At 39.3% G+C, this 22,792-nt stretch overlaps 1 protein-coding gene across 6 annotated transcripts in view; it reads right to left on the bottom strand.

Annotated features, from left to right (window-relative positions):
* Window positions 1–22,792, bottom strand: part of ppig (peptidylprolyl isomerase G (cyclophilin G)) — a 47,770-nt gene that overhangs the window by 22,732 nt on the left and 2,246 nt on the right. For 2 of the 6 annotated variants that reach the window (XM_041200728.1, XM_041200726.1), the window contains exons 2-10: window positions 15,914–15,964; window positions 11,376–11,457; window positions 10,554–10,628; window positions 8,614–8,721; window positions 7,578–7,622; window positions 6,286–6,373; window positions 5,656–5,685; window positions 5,417–5,556; window positions 1,078–1,279 (exon numbers count right to left, since the gene is read on the bottom strand). In XM_041200728.1, the coding sequence (XP_041056662.1) occupies window positions 1,078–1,279; window positions 5,417–5,556; window positions 5,656–5,685; window positions 6,286–6,373; window positions 7,578–7,622; window positions 8,614–8,721; window positions 10,554–10,628; window positions 11,376–11,436 (749 nt within the window). In that variant the 5' untranslated portion in view covers window positions 11,437–11,457; window positions 15,914–15,964. Of the gene's footprint in view, window positions 1–1,077; window positions 1,280–5,416; window positions 5,557–5,655; window positions 5,686–6,285; window positions 6,374–7,577; window positions 7,623–8,613; window positions 8,722–10,553; window positions 10,629–11,375; window positions 11,458–15,913; window positions 15,965–16,898; window positions 16,950–22,792 lie in introns of all 6 variants that reach the window. The other 4 variants (XM_041200725.1, XM_041200724.1, XM_041200727.1 and 1 more) reach the window with 3 other exon arrangements.

Consider the following 22,792-nt stretch of genomic DNA (forward strand, 5'->3'; position numbering starts at 1 on the left):
ATATTCCAGCTTTTATTCACAATTCAAATTCCACCACCTGCCATGGCGGGATTTGAACCCTCGTCCCCAGAGCATTAGCTGGGTCTCTGGATTACTAGTCCAGTGACATTACCACTACAGCACGATTGTGAATGAAAATACCAGCGTTGCAGTAGAATTTGAAGCCAGCAAAGGATGCTTAGAAAGATTCAAGTACTGGCACAACATAATGCAGTCGCACCGAGAACATGGTCTCAAGATATGGTTCCCATGGACTGTGTTATAGAAGAGCCCCAGTATATTTCTTATTTCCTGGCTTATCCTGATTTAACACTGTTGCCTCCTTGGTACATGAATCCTAAATCATGTGTTGCTATTCACAGCTTGAGCTAAGTAATGGGAACCTGAATTCAAACTCTGTACAGGATCCCAAAGGCTCTTTAGTATACATTTGCACAGATCTTCAAGACAAGCAAACTCCACCTTCTCTGATATAGACATTTTACTCAGGTGAGCAGTAGTCAGAAATTACATCCAATTCTATGTACCTTCAAAGCATAAGCAACTTAACGAATTATGGAATAACTAACAAATACACATCAGACCATATGTATTTCCAAGGAGGTACCAAGTGGAGTAGTAGTGCGACATGGGATTGTACTTCCAAAATGGATACAAGTTACTAATCTTGGCTGTACAGATATGAGAAGGCATTGAGCTGAGGATGCTCACTCTTCCAGGAATGTAAAGTGCAGTGAGGGTGGGATGGAGAATTAGTTGCTTTGGACAAATACCAGCTAGCAGCCAGTTACAGAATAACAGTGGGAACAGGCATCCAATGTATCCACTTTGTTTGGGAAGATTTATGACATGAGGCAACGTCAAGTGGGAAAGGGGAAAATGGTCAGGTAATAAATTAAAATGTATGACTGGGGAATCTTTTTGCCATCAGATCGGTTTCTGCACAGAAATCAGTTAGTTTAAAATTATTAAAATGATTTGTGAGCTTATTCTCAAATTTAGTGTTAGTGTAATGCTATGGGGCTAGGGCAACATAAAGGACAAATAACTCTCTTAGGAATACAAGTTGCCACCAACCTTTTCTTTTCCAATTTCTTTCGTCGTTTCTTATCTTTCTTTCGTTTTTTGGACTCTTTCCTACGCCGCTTCTTTTTTCTTTTCTTAGAATCTTCATCTGTTTCACTTTCTGACTCCGAGGAAGAGTTTGAGTCTGTAGAGCTCTCAGATTCGCTTGAAGAGGATGATGAAGATTTCTTTCTTTTCTTCTCTTCTTTTTTGGCTTAAGTAAAACACATCCATTTGTTAAAATGTATGTCATTGTTGAAAAATTATCTGCACCTATGATTTATCTACAAATGGACAGAAAGTGAATTAAATGCACTTTCCAATGAACTTGAGTATTGCAGGAAAAAAAGACATTTTTTGTCAAAGTTTTTTGGCTTGCACTCATTGGGGCAATTCGCAAGAATACAATGTAAGGAAAACAGCAAACTTATACTGTATGAGAAAAGAGTGCTGTCTGGTTGGCAAGTAGATCCTGATTGGTAGAAGCAAAAACAGAATATGCTGGAAAAACTCAGCAGGTCTAGCAGGATCTGTGGAGAGAAACAGAGTTAACGTTTTGAATCCGTATGATCCTTCTTCAGAGCTAAAGAGAAGTAGAAATGTGATGAAATTTATTCTGTTTAAGAGGGGTGGAGCAGGTGAAGCTAAATAGAAGTCCAGCGATAGGTGGGGACAAAGGAGAGATTGACAAAGATGTCATGAACAAAAGAACAAAGTGTGATAATGGTAGTGGTAAAGGATAAAAAAGGCACTGATAGTGGCATTAAGGTAAGAAAGCAGAATGTGATAATAGTAGAACAAGGGTAAGCAGTCTGTAAAAGAACAACATGGAACAAGTAACAGATAGCCCTTGTGGGGGTGGGGGTAGGGTAAAAAGGATAGAAAATAGGATAAAAAGGGGATAAAAAAGGGGACGAAACAACGAATAAATGAATAAAAATAAAAGATTAAAAAAGGGGTGAGGATAGAGGAAAGAGTTCACGGTCTGAACTTGTTGAACTCAATGTTAAGTCTGGAAGGCTGCAAAGTGCCTAATCGGAAGATGAGGTGCTGTTCCTCCAGTTTGCCTTGGGCTTCACTGGAACATTGCAGCAGGCCAAGGACGGGCATGACAGCAGGCTGTGTGTTGAAATGGCAAGCACCAGGAAGGTCTGGGTCACCTGAGTGGAATGCGCTGCTTCACCTGATCGGAATGCCCGAGACCTTGGATGGTGAGGAGGGAGGAGGAAAAGGGGCAGGTGTTGCACTTTCTGCGATCGCATGGAAAGGTGCCATGGGAAGGGGATGAGGTGTTGGGGGTGATGGAGTGGTCCAGGGTGCCCCGGAGGGGAAGCTGTGTTAGGTGGTGGCATCATGCTGGAGTTGACGGAAATGGCGCAGGATGATCTTTTGAATGCAGAGGCTGGTGGGGTGAAAAGTGGGGACAAGAGGGACCTTATCATGGTTCTGGGAAAGAGGGGAATGTGTGAGGGCAGAGGCACAGGAAATGGGTCGGACATGGTGGAGGGCCCTGTCAAGTGGTGGGGGAGGAACCTCGGTTAAGGAAGAAGGAAGGCAAGTCAGAAGCGCTGTTCTGGAAAGTGGCATCATTGGAACAGGAAACTGAGAGAATGGGGTGGAGACCTTACAGAAGGCAGGGTGAGAGGAGCTATAGTCAAGGTAGCTGTGGGAGTTGGTGGGCTTGTAATGAATATTGGTGGACAGTCTATCACCAGAAATGGAGATAGAGAGGTCACAGAAGAACAAAGAAAAAGAACAAAGAAAAGTACAGTACAGGAACAGGCCCTTCAGCCCTCCAAGACTGCGCCGATCATATTGCCCGTCAACTAAAACATTTTTCACTTCCAGGGTCCATATCTCTCTATTCCCATCCTATTCATGTATTTGTCAAGCTGCCTCTTAAACACCACTATCGTACCTGCTTCCACCACCTCCTCTGGCAGCGAATTCCAGACACTCACTACCCTCTGCGTAAAAAACTTGCCCCGCACATCTCTTTTATAGTTTTCTGCTCTCACCTTAAATCTATGTGCCCTAGTAATTGACTCTTCCACCCTGGGAAAAAGCTTCTGACTATCTACTCTGTCCATGCCGCTCATAATTTTGTAAACTTCTATCAAGTCGCCCCTCAATCTCCGTCACTTTAGTGAGAACAATCTGAGTTTCTCCAACCTCTCCTCAAAGCTAATAACCTCCAGACCAGGCAGCATCCTGGTAAACCTCCTCTGCACCCTCTCCAAGGGTATAAATAAATAAAATAAATAAAAGGAAGGGAAGGGAAGTGTCAGAAATGGACCATGTGAAGGTGATAGAGGGCGGGAAATTGGAAGCAAAATTGATAAATCTTTCCAGGTCCAGATGACAGCACGAAGCAGCACTGAAACAGTCATCTATATGCCAAAAAAGAAAGATGTGGGAGGGGGGTCTAGGTAGGACTGGAACAAGGAATGTTACACATACCCCTTAAAGTGACAGGCACAACTGGGGCCCAAGCAGGTACCCATAGCCACACCTTTTATTTGGAGGAAGTGAGACAAGTTGAAGGAGAAATTGTTCAGTGAGAGAACAAGTTCTCAGCCAGGCGGAGCAGAGTGGTCTTGGATGGTGATTATCTGGGCCTCTGTTCAAGGAAGAAGCGGAGAACCCTCAGACCATCCTGGTAGGGGATGGAGGTGTGGAGGGATTGGACGTCCATGGTGCAGAGGTGGTGATTAGGGCCAGGGAACTGGAAACTGTTGATATCACATAGGGCATCAGAGGAATCGCAGATGTAGGTGGGAAGAGACTAGACAAGGGGAGAGAACACGAAGTCAAGATAGGAAGAAATGAGTTCCATGGGCAAGAACAAGCTGATACGATCAGTCTACCAGGACAGTCCTGTTTGTGGATTTTGGGAAGGAGGTAGAAGCAGGCTGTTAAGGGTTGGTAAAGTATGAGGTGGAAGCTGTGGAGGGAAGATCTCCAGAGATGAGATGAGATGAGGTCAGTGATAGTCCTGGAAACAATGGCTTGATGTTCAGTGGTGGCGTCATGGTCATGGTCCAGGGGAAGGGAGGAAGAAGTGTTTGAGAGTTGGCATTCAGCCTCTGCGAGGTAGAGGTCAGTATGCCAGAGAACAATAGCACCACCCTTATCGGCAGGTTTTGCCCTGAGGAATGAACCAGCAAATGACTGTCACTTATTTTGTTTAGCTGAAACAGGCGCAATGTGTGTACATGTTCTTTCTGCCTGCAAAGAACAGGGCCCTGTTTATTAATATATGTAGCTTCTGGTAGACGCAAATGTATCACATGGTGAGCCCGAATGATAATCTTAAATTGGTTGTCAGTGTAATTCTTAGCCCACTGGTTCACATTTGCTAAATATCCTCAATGAACCAAATGAGCTATGTGAACATAATAACTGTAAAATCAAACATATTTCAAGACATCAGAAACACCTGGTATAACAAAAGCAGCTTAAACATTTTTTCTTAAAACTAAGTGCTGCTATCTTGATATTTCATCAGTAAATGTGATACGTGTATTAATTAGAAGGGATTTTATACAGTTTAGAAAGTATTCTTCCTAAATAATAATAACATGAGGTACATATGAAACAGCATATAATGCAAGTTTACAGTAATTAGTGTAACACCAGTATGTTTTGTGACAGGTAGCTCATGGTTCCCGAGATCCTTTACTTGTGTGTGCAAATAAATTTTAACACTGCTGCAACATATTTTCTCTTTAAAAGCACACTATGACTGTTGCTGAGAACAACAATTATACACTGTTGGGCAATTTCACACACTTTTCCAAAATGGCAACAATCAATCAACCAGCTACCTAATTTATTTCACAGCTTCCAAGTTTGTGATGATCACAAAAGCTCTACTACAATCATTTCCACTACTTCAGCCTGCAAAATCAAGAGGCAAAGAAAACAAAATAAGGCAGAAAAAAAAACGAGACAGGAGAGGAAGTCTTTACATTTAACAAAAGCAACCTATTGCTGACTTCCACTGTACTCTGAAAGCATCTGGTTCAATTTGGCCTTGTAGGCTAACCAGAATTATGCTTGGTTAGTACTTGAACGGGAGACCATCTATGAAAATCAGTTTCATCTTCAAGCATGTTGCACTGAGTTACTTTTATTTTAAAAATATGACTAAAAGTCCCCTTTTATAATAATAATCATGAACATAAAAAATCTATTACAAACATAACCATTTTATAGTATCAATAAGAACTCTGTCACACAGAAATTATAAATTAATATGCTAAGAAAACAAGAGCTTATTCCTCTTTCTACCTACCTTCTCTCACTCTCACACGTATGAACACACCTGCACACACACACGCGTCCCTACCTTTGGATTTCGGAATTAATTCTCCACAGTTTAAGATTCGCACTTCTGCATAAGGTTTACTATTTGCATCTGTTTTCTGGTTTTCCACATCTCTTATTAATTCTTGTCCTGAAATAACTTGACCAAAGACCACGTGTACACTAAGAGAATGAAAAAAGTGATTTTTAATTATAATTTTTGTGGTGTTATAAGCAACATTTAGATAATGATATCATTACATTTTTGGAAAATATACTCACCTATCTAAATGAGGTGCAGGCTTAGTAGTTCTTTACGTTTTAATATTCACAAAGATGAATGGTCACAACATGAAATCAGAGAAATAAAATTAGACAACTTATACAGTAAAGCTACAGTAAAAACACAGACTTTCAAATAAATTCAGCAGTAAAATATCTTCTTTATAAATCATGAACTATGATGAAAGCAAATATCACAATCACAAGCCAGTCAATTACACAGATAGGCCTGGAACAGCTAAAAAAAAGGTTTGCTGTTTAGGCATTTTTATGTTAATCTCATTTCTATATATATGTGGCTAAACAGTACAATTAGATAATATATTACTATGGAAGTCTAAATTAATGTGTTTATTGTTTTAATATACGGAAAATACTTTAATAAAAATGGGACTCATTAGTTTCAGAGACGGGGGCATGTGAAGAGAGACACAACAAGTGCGTGTGAAGGAGGAAGAGAGTGAGAGAGTGTTCTCATTAATCACTGATAGATTCTTGCCTGCTCACTAGTAGCAGAATGAGACCATGGCATAACAAGCATACAAAAGTAGCTGAAAAAGTGTACACCTATTCTGTAGGTGTGCAAATCAGATATTTTTTTTTTTTTACAGAATAATAAAATAAACTTACATGAAAAACTGTGAACCATTAGTATCCTTTCCTCGGTTAGCCATGGACAACAGGAACTCCTTGTTGTGTTTGACTGCAAAACTTTCATCTATTTTTAATAAGGAAATGTGATCATTTTACAGAACTGGAATTAATAACTTAAAGAACAATTTTTCACAATTCCCATGACAATGTGAGTAGAAATAACAAATAAAGCATAGCTTAATCATGAGAAAATGCAATTTCACAGAAGTAATCATCCTTTCACCTTATTATATGGGAACATAGGAAAATACAGGAACAAAAAAAAAAGACCACTGTGGCCCATCCGCCAAATCCAGTGAAAACGTGCACCCTACAAGACTTAATGGTCAAGAGTCAAATTACATCCTACACAGAAAAGCAAGATAGTTGTACTATGGCAATTTGCTGGGGTGGTCACCAAAGAAAAAATATTCTTGCACCTTCACACTGGAATTCAGACAACCATACAGAGAAAGAGGCATTTCAAAAAACCTCTCCTATTCTTTTCAAGCATATACCCCAATTCCCTTTTGAAAGTTACTACGGAATCTGCCTCCACCACTGTTCAGGCAGTGCATTTCACATCATAATAATTGCTGCATAAAAAATTCTCATTTCCTCTCTTGGTTCTTTTATCAATTACCTTAAATCCATGCCTTTTGTATACTAATCCACCCATCAGTAGAAACAGTTTTGCCTTATTTACCCCAGCAAGCTCTAATTCAAATTATGAACACCTTTACTAAATCTCTCCTTAATCTTCTCTGCTCCAAGGAAAACAATCCTAGCTTCTCTAGTCTCTCCACATAATTAAGTCACTCACCCTGAACTAGTGACTTCAGGGTGAATTTGTGTGTTCATTACAGTCCTCTACCCTAGCAGCTATGCTATCAAACATGCATTCAACAGAAGTTGCACATAAATCTATCCTTAGACTTAGAAAAACCACTAGTGAGCAGAATTTTGTAATGCTCCTCTCACAAACATGATACTGTCCTTTTATATTTATCAATTGGAAACGGTACCCAAAACATTGAAATAAGTATTTAAATATTTTGGTTGCCATACAAAATTTATTCAAGTTATCAGTAGCGTGAGTACACAAGTTGGGATATACAGTTAACTAGTACCATGCAATGCCCAAAAGGTACTTAAAGGATATGGGTATAATGCAGGAAGGTGGAACTGAAGAAAATCAGCCATGATCTCATTCAATGCCACAGCAGGCTCAAAAGGTCAAATGGCCTACTCCTGCTCCTATTTCTTATATTCTAACAGAAATAAGTTACCTTCAAAAAACCCTCCATAGATAGATTCACCTCCTCGGCCATTTCCTAAAAGTACAGAAGAGTGTTCATGAAATTCAGCGATGCCCTATTAGCATATCTATTATTTTAGTTATAAGAACGGCACTGCAATATTATGCAAAATGCACTCTTATTGAGGAACATGAAAGAATGACAATAAATGTACAGCTTGCTTATGACTTTTTCTATCATTTCAACAGAAGGAAGGACTGATGCATGCCACTGCAGGATTATTATAATTTAACCAAAGCAAAATTTCCCACAAAAGGCATATATCAGAAGTAATCAAAGCACACTATAAAACTCCTCGTCAAGAAATATTTTCTCTTTGCATGTGGTGATGGAAAAAGGCAGGAATGCATACTAGTACAGAAAGCATATTATGGACTAAGATTGTTCAAGTTCTGTCTGTCTGTGGTTAAAAAATACAGGGTTTTGACAGCTATCATACATAGAAGTATCAGATATGAAGGTGAATAGGCACTTGTTTTATTCCTGAATAGGAGGTAAGAGCATAAACAGGTTATTTATTTCCATTATTACCACTTTCATCTCCTCCCCTATGCATTCAATGAAGATTTGACTGCTCTACAATAAAGCAATATATTGTACTAAACATTTGAAAAAAAAAACACAAATCCTGTTTAGTCAAACAGTTAAGCTCATTTAAGTAGAAAGTTGCAAACTAAGATCTCATGGCTCATTAATATCAATTTACTCCCTCAGTTCCATCTGTTTTTAAGATTAGCAACGAGGAAGGAAAATAAAACAATTTATGGTGACTTAAATCAAAGGTTAATAGAACATTCAGAAACAGGCCATTCTGGCCCAAATAGTCAATTCAGGAGATTATGCTCCATACAAGCCTCCACCCATCCTAATATCATCAAATAACCATAAACAGCTGTACAGAATTAGTTAGGCTGGAAAATCATGTAAGCTGAGTGGCATACATAAGGGAAGGGAAGGCAAGAATAGCAAATGTTAGGATGCACACTACAAACTACTAGTTTCATACCTTCACTGAAGTCACCTCCTTGAATCATAAAGTCCTTTACAACTCTGTGAAATAGGCAACCTTTATAATGCAAAGGTTTTTGAGTACTCTTTCCTACCCCCTTTTCACCTGTAATGAAATCAACAGAGTATCATCACTGGTAGCACGTGTACAAATTAGCAATAATAGCTACAATACACCAAACAGTGGTGCAATCTCTTAGGACTGTACTTCTGTACAAATTAAAATAAACATCCTTCAATATTGATCTGTGGACTGTTTCTAAGAACGATACATAAAAACATATAGGGACAGAAAATAAATTAACACTAACCTATCTTCCATGGTCTGACAAATAGGGAGTTAAGAAAAAACATAGAACATGTATTTATGTAAAGGATTTCAGAACCTTAGGATTTGATTTATATCCATTTAAGTATTTTGGAAATGTAGTCACTTAACTGCTGTAATGCAGGAAACAGCAATTTCCATGCAGCAAGGTCCCATAAATAGAAATGTGTTAATGACCAGATAATCCGTTTTACCACCTCATCTTCATCCTCCCTTTCCTCTCCAAAGTACTTGAATATTTAATCACCTTCCAAATTCATGATCATCTTTCTTCCAGGTTTGAACTCCTCCAATCAGGTTTCTACCCCAGCCTCACCAGTGAAATATCTCATCATAAGTAACATCTGATATGACTGTGACCATGGCAAACTATTGCTCCTAATTCTTGTCAACCAGTCTGTAGACTTTGACACAGTTCACCACATCATCCTCCTCCAAAGCCAGCTGTATGGTGCATTCCTCACTTGGTTCCATTCTGATCTATCCAGTTGTAGCCAAGAAATCACCTGTGTTCTCTTCCCGGTCCCGCACCACAACTTCTGGAGTCCACCAAGGATCTACTCTTGGTCCATTTTTATTTCTCATCCATATGCTGCCCCTCGGTGACACCCTCTGAAAACCTATCAGGTTCCATAAGTACGCCGATGGCACCCAGCCCTACCTCACCACTACCCCTCTCGACCGCTTCAGAGTCTCTGATGTGCAATGTTACTTGTCTGGTTGTGTTGGTTGAGCAGAAACTTCCTCTAGATATTGGAAAGATTGAAGCCAAATATCTTCAATTTCCACCAGGTCCATCCCTCTCCCTGACCACAGTCTGAGGATGAACCTGCCCATTTAAACCATGACACCCTATTTGACCACAAGCTGGGAAAAACTAGGAAGAACTTTTTGTTCTTCTTAAAAATAGCACAATGGGTTCTTTTATATCCACTTGAAAGGTTGAATGTCCCATCCAAAAGACAGCACCCCTTCCCTAGAACTCATTCAATACCTAACTGGAGGGTTAGCCTATCTTTTGTGCTCACTACCTTCTGACTCAGAGGCAAGACTGCTATCAGCTGTAGCCTTCAGAAGAAGTGCAGTTTCTCTGCAATATAGGCTAAAGAGCTGGAAGACACAAAACAAGGGTTGATACTATACCACCAATAGTATGAGTGTGTAATTACAATGTGACAAGTTTACAAAGGCAGTTTCAATTATAAATCTGGACATAGTAATTTATAATGGCAAAAAGTTGACAGAAGAATGACAAAAATGTGACAACTGGATGCAAGCTTTTTTAGACAGGGTATGAATAAAGACATATTTTCTGTATAAGTAGATTCTATTTCTAGTTCCTTAATGCTCTAAAATAAATACCATGCTTTATTTATTAACCTTCAACGGAATTAGAATGACAGCCACTCCAATAAAATGTAACAATTTTAAACTGTGGCATTTCAAAAGCAAGAACATGCCATTCAATGTTACTTGGAGGCATTTCACCATAATCAAAGCCAATCACATAAAAATGTAAAAAATAAAACACATAGGAACAATATCTAACAAAACCAAAGGTCTTTCTTGGTTCTGCATCAAAGCAATATCAGTACTATTCTACAACTAACCTGTACAGAGGCAGCGAAAGTTCTCACAAGTCTTTGGACAGACATCGGAAAACAATTCAAAGACAACTCTGCCCACTGTGGAAAAAAACACATGAATCAATTATATCTTAAAGCCCTGAAAAGGATAAAATAAAAATTCTATTGTTATTTTAACGTCATACTACATTTGTTTAGTTACTAATTTTATCAGCAATACGTAAAACAATATCAAAATACATCAAGTCATAAAGTGACAATTTAATTCAAGAAAGACCATTTGTCAGAAGTGGAAAATTGACACTGAGGCATAAGAAGGGTCTTCTGGAGCTGAAGTTAATGCAACTTGCTAAGAATGAGTAAAAGGAGCTTTTCTCTGCATTTGACCTGTGCTATATCTAACCCAAGATTGCTTAATGCAGTCATAAAATATTCCATTCCTCCAAGCCAAGATGCAAGCACACACTGGACATTCTTACAAAATTGTTATATTTTAGGGGTAAGATATTGGAATTCACCTTTATTTTAGCCCCATATTTCCAGGAGGATGGTTTCTCCTTCCTTGCACATTATCATTTTTTGATCAATGTTTATAATGTTCTAAAAAAGTCAAAATGTCAATATATTTCCAGTAAATGTATGCATTCCTTTAAATCACGCAACTTGAACTTGCAACAAAGTTCCAACCTAACAGTAGATTCTTAAAGAACAACGTCAGTGACGTGCTTGTGATTACAATACAACAAAATAATCTCAAAAAGTTTAACCTGGACCCATGGTCATTTCAGTACATCAAAAGTCTGTGTTCATGCAAGTAACATAATTACTGTAATACATTTCCCTTACCAAGCAGATTATTGACAGTTATGTCAAAAAAACATCGAGGACGCTGTGTTTTCACCCCCATGCTTTGCACAAGCTGTAGTTACTGCAGAAGAAACAGATGCCATAATCATTAAAACATTCAGCATAAAGGATTTGTTCACATAACAAGCTTATCAACAAGGTCATTTTTTTGAACCTTCATCACATTTAATGAGATCTAATTATTTTATAAGTTAGGGAGTTACATTTTTTGTTTGCAAACAAGCAGAAAATATTCTTCTTGAGTTTTCTGCAGGTCCAACCCAGAGTGCCACGACATCCACCATGGGTAGGGCAAGGAGGCAGGTCCCAAATCCACCCAGCCGGAACTAGGATTGAGCAGTGTTGCTGGCACCAGTCTGATCCACACTGGCCGTCCAGCCAACCAGCCTCCCAAGGAATCCACATGGATATATACATATACTTTTACGTGCATTTTGTAGACTGGAGCTATAGACAGTGATGGTACAGGGTCCAATTTCTTTCCATCGCATCTGACCAAGAATTTCTCCCGCCCTTACTGCCCACCACTGGCGTATGTTGGAAGAATTTACAAGCTGATAGTCAACCACATTATGAATGCACCTTCCTTAGCCATCAAGTCCTGGTGTGGGACTTGAACCCTGGCTTAGAGGCAGGGACGCTACCCACTGTGCCACAAGGCCTCATCCAAAAAAGACTTCTGTAGCCAAAGACAGCAGATTTTTTTGGCTAGTATGCTTATAGAGTCATAGAGGTCTATAGCACAGAAAAAGGCCCTTCGGCCCATCGAGTCTGCGCCAGCCAAACAAGTACCTAACTATTCTAATCCCATTTTCCAGCACTAGGCCCATGGTCTTGTATGCCATGGTATTGCAAGTGCACATCCAAGTACTTCTTAAATGTTAAGAGGGTTTCTGCCTCTACCTCCCTTTCAGGCAGTGAGTTCCAGATTCTCACTACCCTCTGGGTGAAAAAATTCTTCCTCACATCCCCTCTAAACCTCCTGCCCCTTACCTTAAATCTATGCTCCCTGGTTATTGATCCCTCCACCAAGGGGATAAGTTCCTTCCTGTCTACCCTATCTATGCCCCTCATAATTTTATACACTTTCTTTTTTGAAACCTAAAATGTTGACTGCCCTTTCTGGCCAGAGATGCTAACTGGCTTTTTGTTTCCAACTTTTGGTTCAAATTTGTAGCATTTTGCATTCAATAAATTTAATTTAATCTTACATTTTAGAACTGGCAAAGTCCAAAGTATAATACCAATGAAAAAGCTGAAAACAGAACTAGTTTTTCAAGTTCTTTTGGACAAGAATGTTTAAAAGATAGATATGATCTGAATAAAAGTTCAACTAAAATTCGCTGCATACTACTGCTCAGTTGAGAGAGAGAGAAAAATGAGAAAAAAAAAAGAGAAAGAGAGATGAACAGCACCCCAGAGAACCTAAGGCTGGGAGTCTTCCAGGTAATTAATTTTTGTAGCTCCAATATAGCTTCAACAGGGTGCCTACTAAGCACAATTCATCAGCACAAAACATCCTTACATCTAGCAACAATTGGCAATCTTCATCAGAAATATGATGGTGGCATATGAAATGGATCAAAACGCCATATTGTTAAATATAACGTTTGGTCATGTCCAAAAATCATGGTATTCCTCATTGATATGCTCTAAGTTTGGGGCTCATGCATTTCATTTGGACAGATGCTTGACTATGTATTTATGATGCAGTTATGTTTTTTGCTTATTTACTCTCAGGTTATTAGTATTTGAGTCATATGGCTTGTCTCCGTTCCTTGGACATCAGATATGGACAAAGTGATAAAAATCTGTAACTGTATTAAGTTAAACTGACTTAAAATTTGAATAAAGTTGGCTTTTAACTCGTTAAGTAACATGACAGAATTAAAAATGACAAGACTGATGCTAAAATCTTAAGTTAAAATATTTATTTTAAATATTAAATATTTACTTTAACTCTGAACTGAAAACATGGTACTGTGCATGAACTAGACAATATGAAGACTATGTTTTTGTTTAGATTAAATTAATATGCAGTGGACTCAAAATCTTACCGATACACCAGGAGTTGCTCGATCATCTTCATCTTGCAGCAATGCTACGCTTCAGTCAGAAAATAAGCAAATGCACTTCAAGCATTGATACCAACCTCCGATTTAGGTTTGCAACAGGTACAGTGCAAAGTGCACTTAGTATTTTTCTTCCGAGCAAACTACGCCCTTCATCTTTATAACAATAAGAACTGCTACAGCACAAGTTACATTTCTATAGACAGTGCTTCTCCCCAACATGTGCCCCATACAACACAATAACTTCTCAGAACACTGGACATGTGGAGAAATACAATCACTAACTTATTATAGCAAGTGAGTTTAGATGAATGTATACTGATAACTGCACCAAATCTACAAAAACTTACTTTAAAATCATCAGGCCACTGTTGCCCGCATTAGTCACTAACCCTATGTGCTTAATTGGGAATCCAGATGTGAAAACTTTCAACTCTGCATAGTAAATAAAGGGTAACAAGATACCATTGTTGGATAAATGATTTCATTAATCAATATTTATATGGTGCATGCATGTACTTTCTGCATTTATTAGTAAAATGGTAAAATAAAAAGCAGAGTGCACATGCATGTGACTTTGGTGGATTCTTATTAAATGAGGGTAGATATTTGTTCAGTAAATATACACATGAAGTACATTTACTTGTATTGTGAGACTAAATGCAAGGTGTTGCCTCGAAAGAAAGCTTTGAATTATACAGCATCTTTCGTCACCTCAGGACATCTCAAAATGCTTCACAGCTAATTAACTATTTTTGAAAGCAGTCATTGTTGTAATGTAGGAAACTCAGTAGCCAATTTGCACACAGAAAGTCTCCACAAACGGTATTGTGATAATGACCCAGATAATCTGTTTTTGTGACATTGATTAATGGGTAAATAATGGCAAGGACTCTAGGATAACTCCTGTTCTTCTTTGAAATAGTACCACGGGATCTTTTACGTCCACTTTAGAAAGTGGACAATGCCTCATTTGAAAGATACTATCTCCAACAGTACAGGATTGAAGTGTCAATCTAAATTTTCGTGCTCAAGTCTCTGGAGCGGGAGTTGAATCCACAACCGTCGGACTCAAGAGGTGAAATGCTAAGCCACAACGCTTGGTTATGCATCCTACTAAAATTAGTGCACAGAGGTAAAACTGCACCTGTGGCTAATTCGTAATTTTTATGGACAAAATCATTTAGCCCATTCACCATCATGAAATTCCTTTTGACAGCATGTATTATTTTTACTAATGCATATATTTAGTTTTACAGTAATACTTTCTTCAATAAGAATTTGTGCATAGGCACATGAAATTCAATAAAAATTGTAAAAGAAAAATATACTCATCGGGCAAACCTTTTAGTAATGTCATTAATCCCATGATTATGGAGAAAAATGCTTTAATCAAATACCAGCTTGAATTGCAAGAGCAAATAAGATGATTAATGAAGCATTAATATTTTTATTTTTGGCATAAAGCTTCAGAGACAAATTGATCAAGAATAGGTGCAAAAATATTTAAATATATTTCACACAAAAACTATAATTCCCTGTGAATATGGAGCCAGAAAAGTCCTGAAACATTAATTCTATTTCTCTCTTCGCAGATGCTACCAGATCTGCTGTGTATTTCCAGGATTTTCTGTTTTTGTTTCAGCTGGTAGAAGAAATTAGTCTTAACACCTATGAACATCTGATCCACATGCTGAAATGGATGATACTGATGAGTTAAGAAGTGTGGACTACAGTGCCTGAGATTTCCAGGGTTAACAGTCAGTGTGTAGTTCTCCAGTTTGACGTACAGTCCTTGGATGAAACTTTTTTTGTTAGTGCAACACAATAACTGCAAAACAAGCTAACAAAAGCACTATATTTATTCCAAAAGTTTCCACAAAAAAAATTGAAGGATTTAAATTTTCAAATTACAGACGTCGGCATAATTAAAATTTTCAACATATTCACAACTGCAGCATACTAATCAGCTTGAAATTATTTTAGATCTGTACTTAAATTTCACATGGTTCTCTGCTATGGTCTGCCTAAATCAATTCAGGTAGTTAACAAGTGCTTAAAATGCCAAACGTATGTAGCTGCTTTGAAACTATTCTATAAATCAGTGAAAATCAATTATTGCAGTTGATGGTAAGTATCAAATTGCAATACAGTATATCAATCATACTAATGATTTGGCAAACAACTTACTTTCACATTTACAAAAACACAGAAGTAATGGACTAGAAAAGACGAATTGTTCAATCTAACCTGTCCTATGCCTTATGCATCACAATACAGACATTCTATACCCACCGAAAATCACAATCTCTTGGAAGAGGGAAAAATACCAGAGCCAGGCCAGTTAGGGGAAAAAGAATCTGGAAAAATTCCTAATGACCTCTTATAGCTATCAAAAGTAGTTCAGAACAAAATATGGATCTTGATTTATTACAAAATACCAACCTCTTGCACAAAGTGATCTCCAATCTATCCAGAAACAGGTCCAGCTCTCTCCTGAAGGAATATATCAAATCAGCATTCACTGCATGAGCCACCAATCTGTTCAACAGAACCACTACTCTCTGGAGAAAGAACTGCCTAACTAATGTACAATCTAGCTCTGCCTGTCCATATGCGTGGTTCTCCCTAACTTGTACAGTTGAAATAACTGGCCCCTCAGAACATATTCTAGTTTGTTCCTTATTCTATTAACCTCAAATTTTAGAGACTATGGCTAGAATTTTCCAGCCCAATCCGCTGCTGGGATTTTCTGGTCCCGCTGAAAGTTAATGGACTTTTGGCTGGCCCGCTGCAACCCCCGTGGCAGGATCCACCATGCGGGGGGGGGGGTGCTGGAAAATCTCTGCCCATACTTTTCTAAAATATACATACCCAGTTCTTTGCATTTATCAAAGATGTTTTAAACTAGGAATTTAATCGTGTGCCCTTTCTTTGCATCCTTTCAACAGCTTCAATATCCTTCACCATGAGAAAAAAAATCAAACTGGATGCAGTATCGTAACTAATTTTTTGGACACCGAGGAAATCAGAGATATGGGGGTCAGGCTGGAAAGTGCAATTGAGATAGATGAGCCATGATCTTATTGAATGGCTGGGCCGGTTTTGGGGCCACACGGTCTCTTCCTATTTCCATTTCTTATGTTCTTAGTTGAGGGTTAACCAAAAAGTCTTGTATGAGGACAAGGTGATATGTTTGTTTTGTGGTGAATTGTCCTGTGAATACAACCTAGAATGCTTTGTTTTAGTTATAGCTTAACAGAACTGGTTATGAATCTTTAGAAAGTGGTGAATTTTAACAGCCAGATCTTTTTCTTTTACCACTTGCTTCAATTCTGCTACCTGTAGGGTAAATATATATATGTAGCATTAGACCTGAGAGATATAAAGAAGTGTGTTTTTAATGGTTACTGGGTACTAAAATACCAACCTCTTGTACAAAGTGATCTCCAATCTATCCAGAAACAGGTCCAGTTCTCTCCTGAAGGAATACATCAAATCAGCATTCACTGCATGAGCCATCAATCTGTTCAACAGAACCACTACTCTCTGGAGAACTAGATTGTACATTAGTTAGGCAGTTTTCCTTATCCAGTGTATGCAGATAAATAATGTTATTTAATGAAATCAGTGCGCAATTTGGGGAAAGACACTCTTTATTGTTCACGGGTTAAGGTATGACTTTTGTAGTGAAGGCAAAGAGATATATAAATATTTTGCAAATGTTTAGCATTTTCCTTCTTTACCAAATATCTCTGCAACAGTACTTAATTCATTGAAACAAATTCTTTTTTATAAAACTTCTTTTTGATCAAGACTTTTATTGAGACCCTCTGACCAATCAAGCTTTAACAACAGGTAATCTTTACTGTTTCCAGAAGTTGTTACCCATTTATGTTTGCGATTTCAGTGTAAAAATATAAAACGCAGGGAGTTGCTGTAGCCGCTGAGGATGCATTACAGAAGATGAAGATTTGAGCTTAAAATTGAGCATTATTTAAAGCTTTTTATAATGGTAGCATGGTGTAAACAATCTTTTGATCACAATAACCTAAAAAAACACAAAATTATTCCAGAGTAGCTGAAGAGTTTATAGGTTGGCTGGATTTTGATGTCTTATACCGAAAAAAATCCACTTACTTTCATTGCCCTAAAAATAATTCTGGGAGGTTTATTTTGACGGAACACATTCTCAATACAAAAACAGAATTACCTGGAAAAACTCAGCAGGTCTGGCAGCATCGGCGGAGAAGAAAAAAGTTGACGTTTTGAGTCCTCATGACCCTTCAGCAGAACTGGGTGAATCCAAGGAGAGGGGTGAAATATAAGCTGGTTTAAGGTGGTTGGAGGGGGGGTGTGGTTATAGGGACAAGCAAGCAGTGATAGCAGCACATAATCAAAAGATGTCACAGACAAAAGAACAAAAGAACACAGAGGTGTTGAAGTTGGTGATATTATCTAAACGAATGTGCTAATTAAGAATGGATGGTAGGGCACTCAAGATATAGCTCTAGTGGGGGTAGGGGGGCATAAAAGATTTAAAAATAATGGAAATAGGTGGGAAAAGAAAAATCTATATAAATTATTGGAAAAAACAAAAGGAAGGGGGAAGAAACAGAAAGTGGATGGGGATGGAGGAGGGAGTTCAAGATCTAAAGTTGTTGAATTCAATATTCAGTCCGGAAGGCTGTAAAGTGCCTAGTCGGAAGATGAGGTGCTGTTCCCCCAGTTTGCGTTGGGCTTCACTGGAACAATGCAGCAAGCCAAGGACAGACATGTGGGCAAGAGAGCAGGGTGGAGTGTTAAAATGGCAAGCGACAGGAAGGTTTGGGTCATTCTTGCGGACAGACCGCAGGTGTTCTAAAAAGCGGTCACCCAGTTTACGTTTGGTCTCTCCAATGTAGAGGAGACCACATTGGGAGCAACGAATGCAGTAGACTAAGTTGGGGGAAATGCAAGTGAAATGCTGCTTCACTTGAAAGGAGTGTTTGGGCCCTTGGACGGTGAGGAGAGAGGAAGTGAAGGGGCAGGTGTTACATCTTTTGGGTTGGCATGGGGAGGTGCCATAGGTGGGGGTTGAAGAGTAGGGGGTGATGGAGGAGTGGACCAGGGTGTCCCGGAAGGAACGATCCCTACGGAATGCCGCCGGGGGTGTGGTGAAGGGAAGACGTGTTTGGTGGTGGCATCATGCTGGAGTTGGCGGAAATGGCGGAGGATGATCCTTTGAATGCGGAGGCTGGTGGGGTGATAAGTGAGGACAAGGGGGACCCTATCATGTTTCTGGGAGGGAGGAGAAGGCGTGAGGGCGGATGCGCGGGAGATGGGCCGGACACGGTTGAGGGCCCTATCAACGACCGTGGGTGGAAAACCTCGGTTAAGGAAGAAGGAGGACATGTCAGAGGAACTGTTTTTGAAGGTAGCATCATCAGAACAGATGCGACAGAGGCGAAAGAACTGAGAGAATGGGATGGAGTCCTTACAGGAAGCGGGGTGTGAGGAGCTGTAGACGAGGTAGGTGTGGGAGTCGGTAGGCTTGTAATGGATATTGGTGGACAGTCTATCACCAGAGATTGAGACAGAGAGGTCAAGGAAGGGAAGGGAAGTGTCAGAGATGGACCAAGTGAAAATGATGGAGGGGTGGAGATTGGAAGCAAAATTAATAAATTTTTCCAAGTCCAGATGAGAGCATGAAGCAGCACCGAAGTAATCATCGATGTACCAGAGAAAGAGTTGTGGAAGGGGGCCAGAGTAGGAATGGAACAAGGAATGTTCCACATACCCCATAATGAGACAGGCATAGCTGGGGCCCATGCGGGTACCCACAGCCACACCTTTTATTTGGAGGAAGTGAGAGGAGTTGAAGGAGAAATTGTTCAGTGTGAGAACAAGTTCAGCCGGATAGAGGAGAGTAGTGGTAGATGGGGATTGTTCGGGCCTCTGTTTGAGGAAGAAGCTAAGGGCCCTCAGACCATCCTGGTGGGGGATGGAGGTGTAGAGGGATTGGACGTCCATGGTGAAGAGGAAGCGGTTGGGGCCAGGGAACTGGAAATTGTTGATGTGACGTAAGGTGTCAGAGGAATCAGGGATGTAGGTGGGAAGGGACTGGACAAGGGGAGAGAGAAGGGAGTCAAGATAACGAGAAATGAGTTCTGTGGGGCAGGAGGAAGCTGACACGATCGGTCTACCGGGACAGTTCTGTTTATGGATTTTGGGTAGGAGGTAGAAACGGGCCGTCCGAGGTTGGGCGACTATCAGGTTGGAAGCTGTGGGAGGAAGATCTCCAGAGGAGATGAGGTCAGTGACAGTCCTGGAAACAATGGCTTGATGTTCAGTGTTGGGGTCATGGTCCAGGGAGAGGTAGGAGGAAGTGTCTGCGAGTTGACACTCAGCCTCCGCAAGGTAGAGGTCAGTGCGCCAGACAACAACAGCACCAGCCTTGTCAGTGGGTTTGATGACAATATTGGGGTTGGACCTGAAAGAACAGAGTGCAGTAAGTTTAGAGAGAGACAGATTAGAATGGGTGAGAGGAGCAGAGAAATTGAGACTAATGTCGCACCGACAGTTCTCAAAGAAAAGATCAAGAGAAGGTAAGAATCCAGAGGAGGGGTCCAGGTGCAGGGAGAATATTGGAGGTGGGTAAAAGGATCCGTTGAACGGGGAAAGGACTCCTGCCCAAAGAAGTGAGCCCAGAGACGAAGACAGCGGAAGAAGAGTTCAGATCGTGCCAAGCCCGAAATTCATTGAGATGAGGGCGTAAGGGTATGAAACTAAGTCCTTTGCTGAGCACTGAACATTCAGCTTCGGAGAGGGGAAGGTCAGGGGGTATAGTGAATACACGGCCGGGGCTGGGATTGGAAGATGGGGTGGGGACGGAGGGACAGGCAGGGGTGCAGGGTCCTAGATGGGTGTGGTGTCGATGAGTTGTTGGAGCTTGTGTTCCTTAGCACTTGAGAGAAAGAGAAAAAGTTTCTTGTTGAGGCGCGGATGAGACGAAGAATAAAATGAAACTGGGGGCACGCGCAGCTTTGAAAAAGTTTACCATCAGAATGGGCGAAGCTTACAAACTGCAAATGTCAGTCTTGTTGTTGATCATAAAAATCTCAAGCAATTATAAACCCCTGCTACAAGCTGCAATTTCCATCATGACTAGTTTCTTCAGTTGAAGGTGAAGTTTAAGAACCAGCATATACTCTCAGTTCAGAATTCTTACACAGGTGCAGCATTCCATCAAAAAAAAGTTACATACACTAACACAGAAGATGCTTGTGTGTAGATAGGGAAAATCATTTTTTTGTATTAATCTACTGTTGTTATCTTATCAACCTACTTGGGTCTGCAGCTTAGAGCAGAATCCAAGATAGTTGGAAGGATTTTTTAAGAAGTGGAGCAACTTGACGGGTTGGCTTTTTTAAAAAAAAAGTACTTTGACAGCTTTTGCTAACTGCCCATCCTTGAAATTCAAGTTTAATGTTTCCATTTGTTTGTTCCTATCTGTTCAAGTTGTGATTTGTTGCTGTTTTATGAATATTGAAATTTTGAGCCAATCAGAAACTAATATGGCAGACATTACTTATAGACATGCATAACATGATACATACACGCACACACACATACATGCAATGATGTCCAAAATGTCACCTAATATGTCAAAAATAGAGAAATTACAATATTAGTATGTTTTCCAAATAAGTGTATAAAATATTGTGAAATCAGAGGAAAAAGGCATTTTATATCAATATTGTGACTGCACATGAAAGCATTCAGGCTGGCTCTGATTAGAACTTCCAAAGTTACGTGGGAAGAAATGTGCCAGAGGACTTGAGAATGACAAAAATGACACATTTTTAAAAAAGGGGATAACGTTAACTAAGAAATGGCAGGGTAATCATCAGTTGCTGGTAAACTACTGAAGTCCATAATATTAGTTGGAATGAATAAAAGTTTGGGAGAAAGAGTAATTAATTAGGACCAGTGGCACTAGATTCTAAAGGATAAATAGAGTTGACCAACCTGGAATTCTTTGAAAAAAGAACTGATTTTGCAGTGACCATAGTACCACAGAAGATACTCATGGCAAAGACAATGGCCACTGGAATTAGGATAATGTGGCCATATGGACACAGAAGCGGTTGGAGGACAGAAAGCAAAGTGTAAGGAGGAAAGAAAGCAAACAATAAGAGCAGAATGAAGTGTGCTTGACTGGAAATATAGAGCATTCCAAAGATGTATGTTGGGTCTGCTTTTATATTTACTATATATATCTGCAAATTATCTGTAAACAAACAATCTGTAAATTATCTGTATTTGTTAGTAGAAGGAGCAATTCTTAAACTTGCTGCTGACACCAAATTTGGGCATTTGGCAAATTATGATAAGGATTGCGAATGATTGTCAGAGGGCATAGACAGGACTAGCAGGATGGTCGAATGCAGTTCAATGTCAAAAGCATTAAAAAAAAAAATTGGAAAATGAAATACACCTTAAAAGCCAAGATCTTAAATCAACCAACTGAGCAGAGGGACCTTAATGTGCAGGTGTGCATAAGACATAGATACAACCATAAAAAGAAAAACATAAAAACAGTTTTTTTTTAAATCAAGGTTTTAGTTACAAAAACAATGAGATAAAATTAACTTGCACAAGTTGTTAGAACACAACTAGAACATTTTGTATGGTTTGAGCACCCATTCTGTGGAGGATATAAAAGTAATGAAATGGTGCAGTACAGAAAATTGACTATAGGTTAGAGGATGAGGGATTATGGTTAAGGTGAGTTGGGTTTGGGTTCTTTTCCGATAGAGTTAAGAAGGGGAATTAGAGACCTTCTCAAAAAACAGAATATAGTATTAAGGGTTAAGGAGAATGTTAAAATAATGAAATTGAACAAGATGGTTCATCTAAAATAACAGTCATTGCAGACTATTTCCGTGTTATAACATTCTGACTATTTTTGGAGTAACATCTTGGAAGTTTAGTCACTTCTGAAACCTATGCACCACAAAAGACCAGAATACAGTAATAAATTCAAATCTTTACAGAAGGCTTCTTTACACTACACTATCTCAACAATTTTATATAATTTGTTACCACAACATATATATTTATTTATGAAATTAATCAACTTCAATATAAAACCACACATTGTTATAACTTGTACACTAGTAACACCAAACTCTACCTCACCATTTCTCTTGACTTCTCCACTGTCTGCTTTGTCACACTGCTGTCTGATAAGCAGAAGTTTGTTCCATTCCCTAGCCATCAAACTCCATCCTTCTCCCTGGCCACTGTCTGAGGCTGAACCATACCTCTTGCAACCGTGGC

This window comes from Carcharodon carcharias, chromosome 12 (assembly GCF_017639515.1).
Source record: "Carcharodon carcharias isolate sCarCar2 chromosome 12, sCarCar2.pri, whole genome shotgun sequence".
Lineage (NCBI taxonomy): Eukaryota > Metazoa > Chordata > Chondrichthyes > Lamniformes > Lamnidae > Carcharodon > Carcharodon carcharias.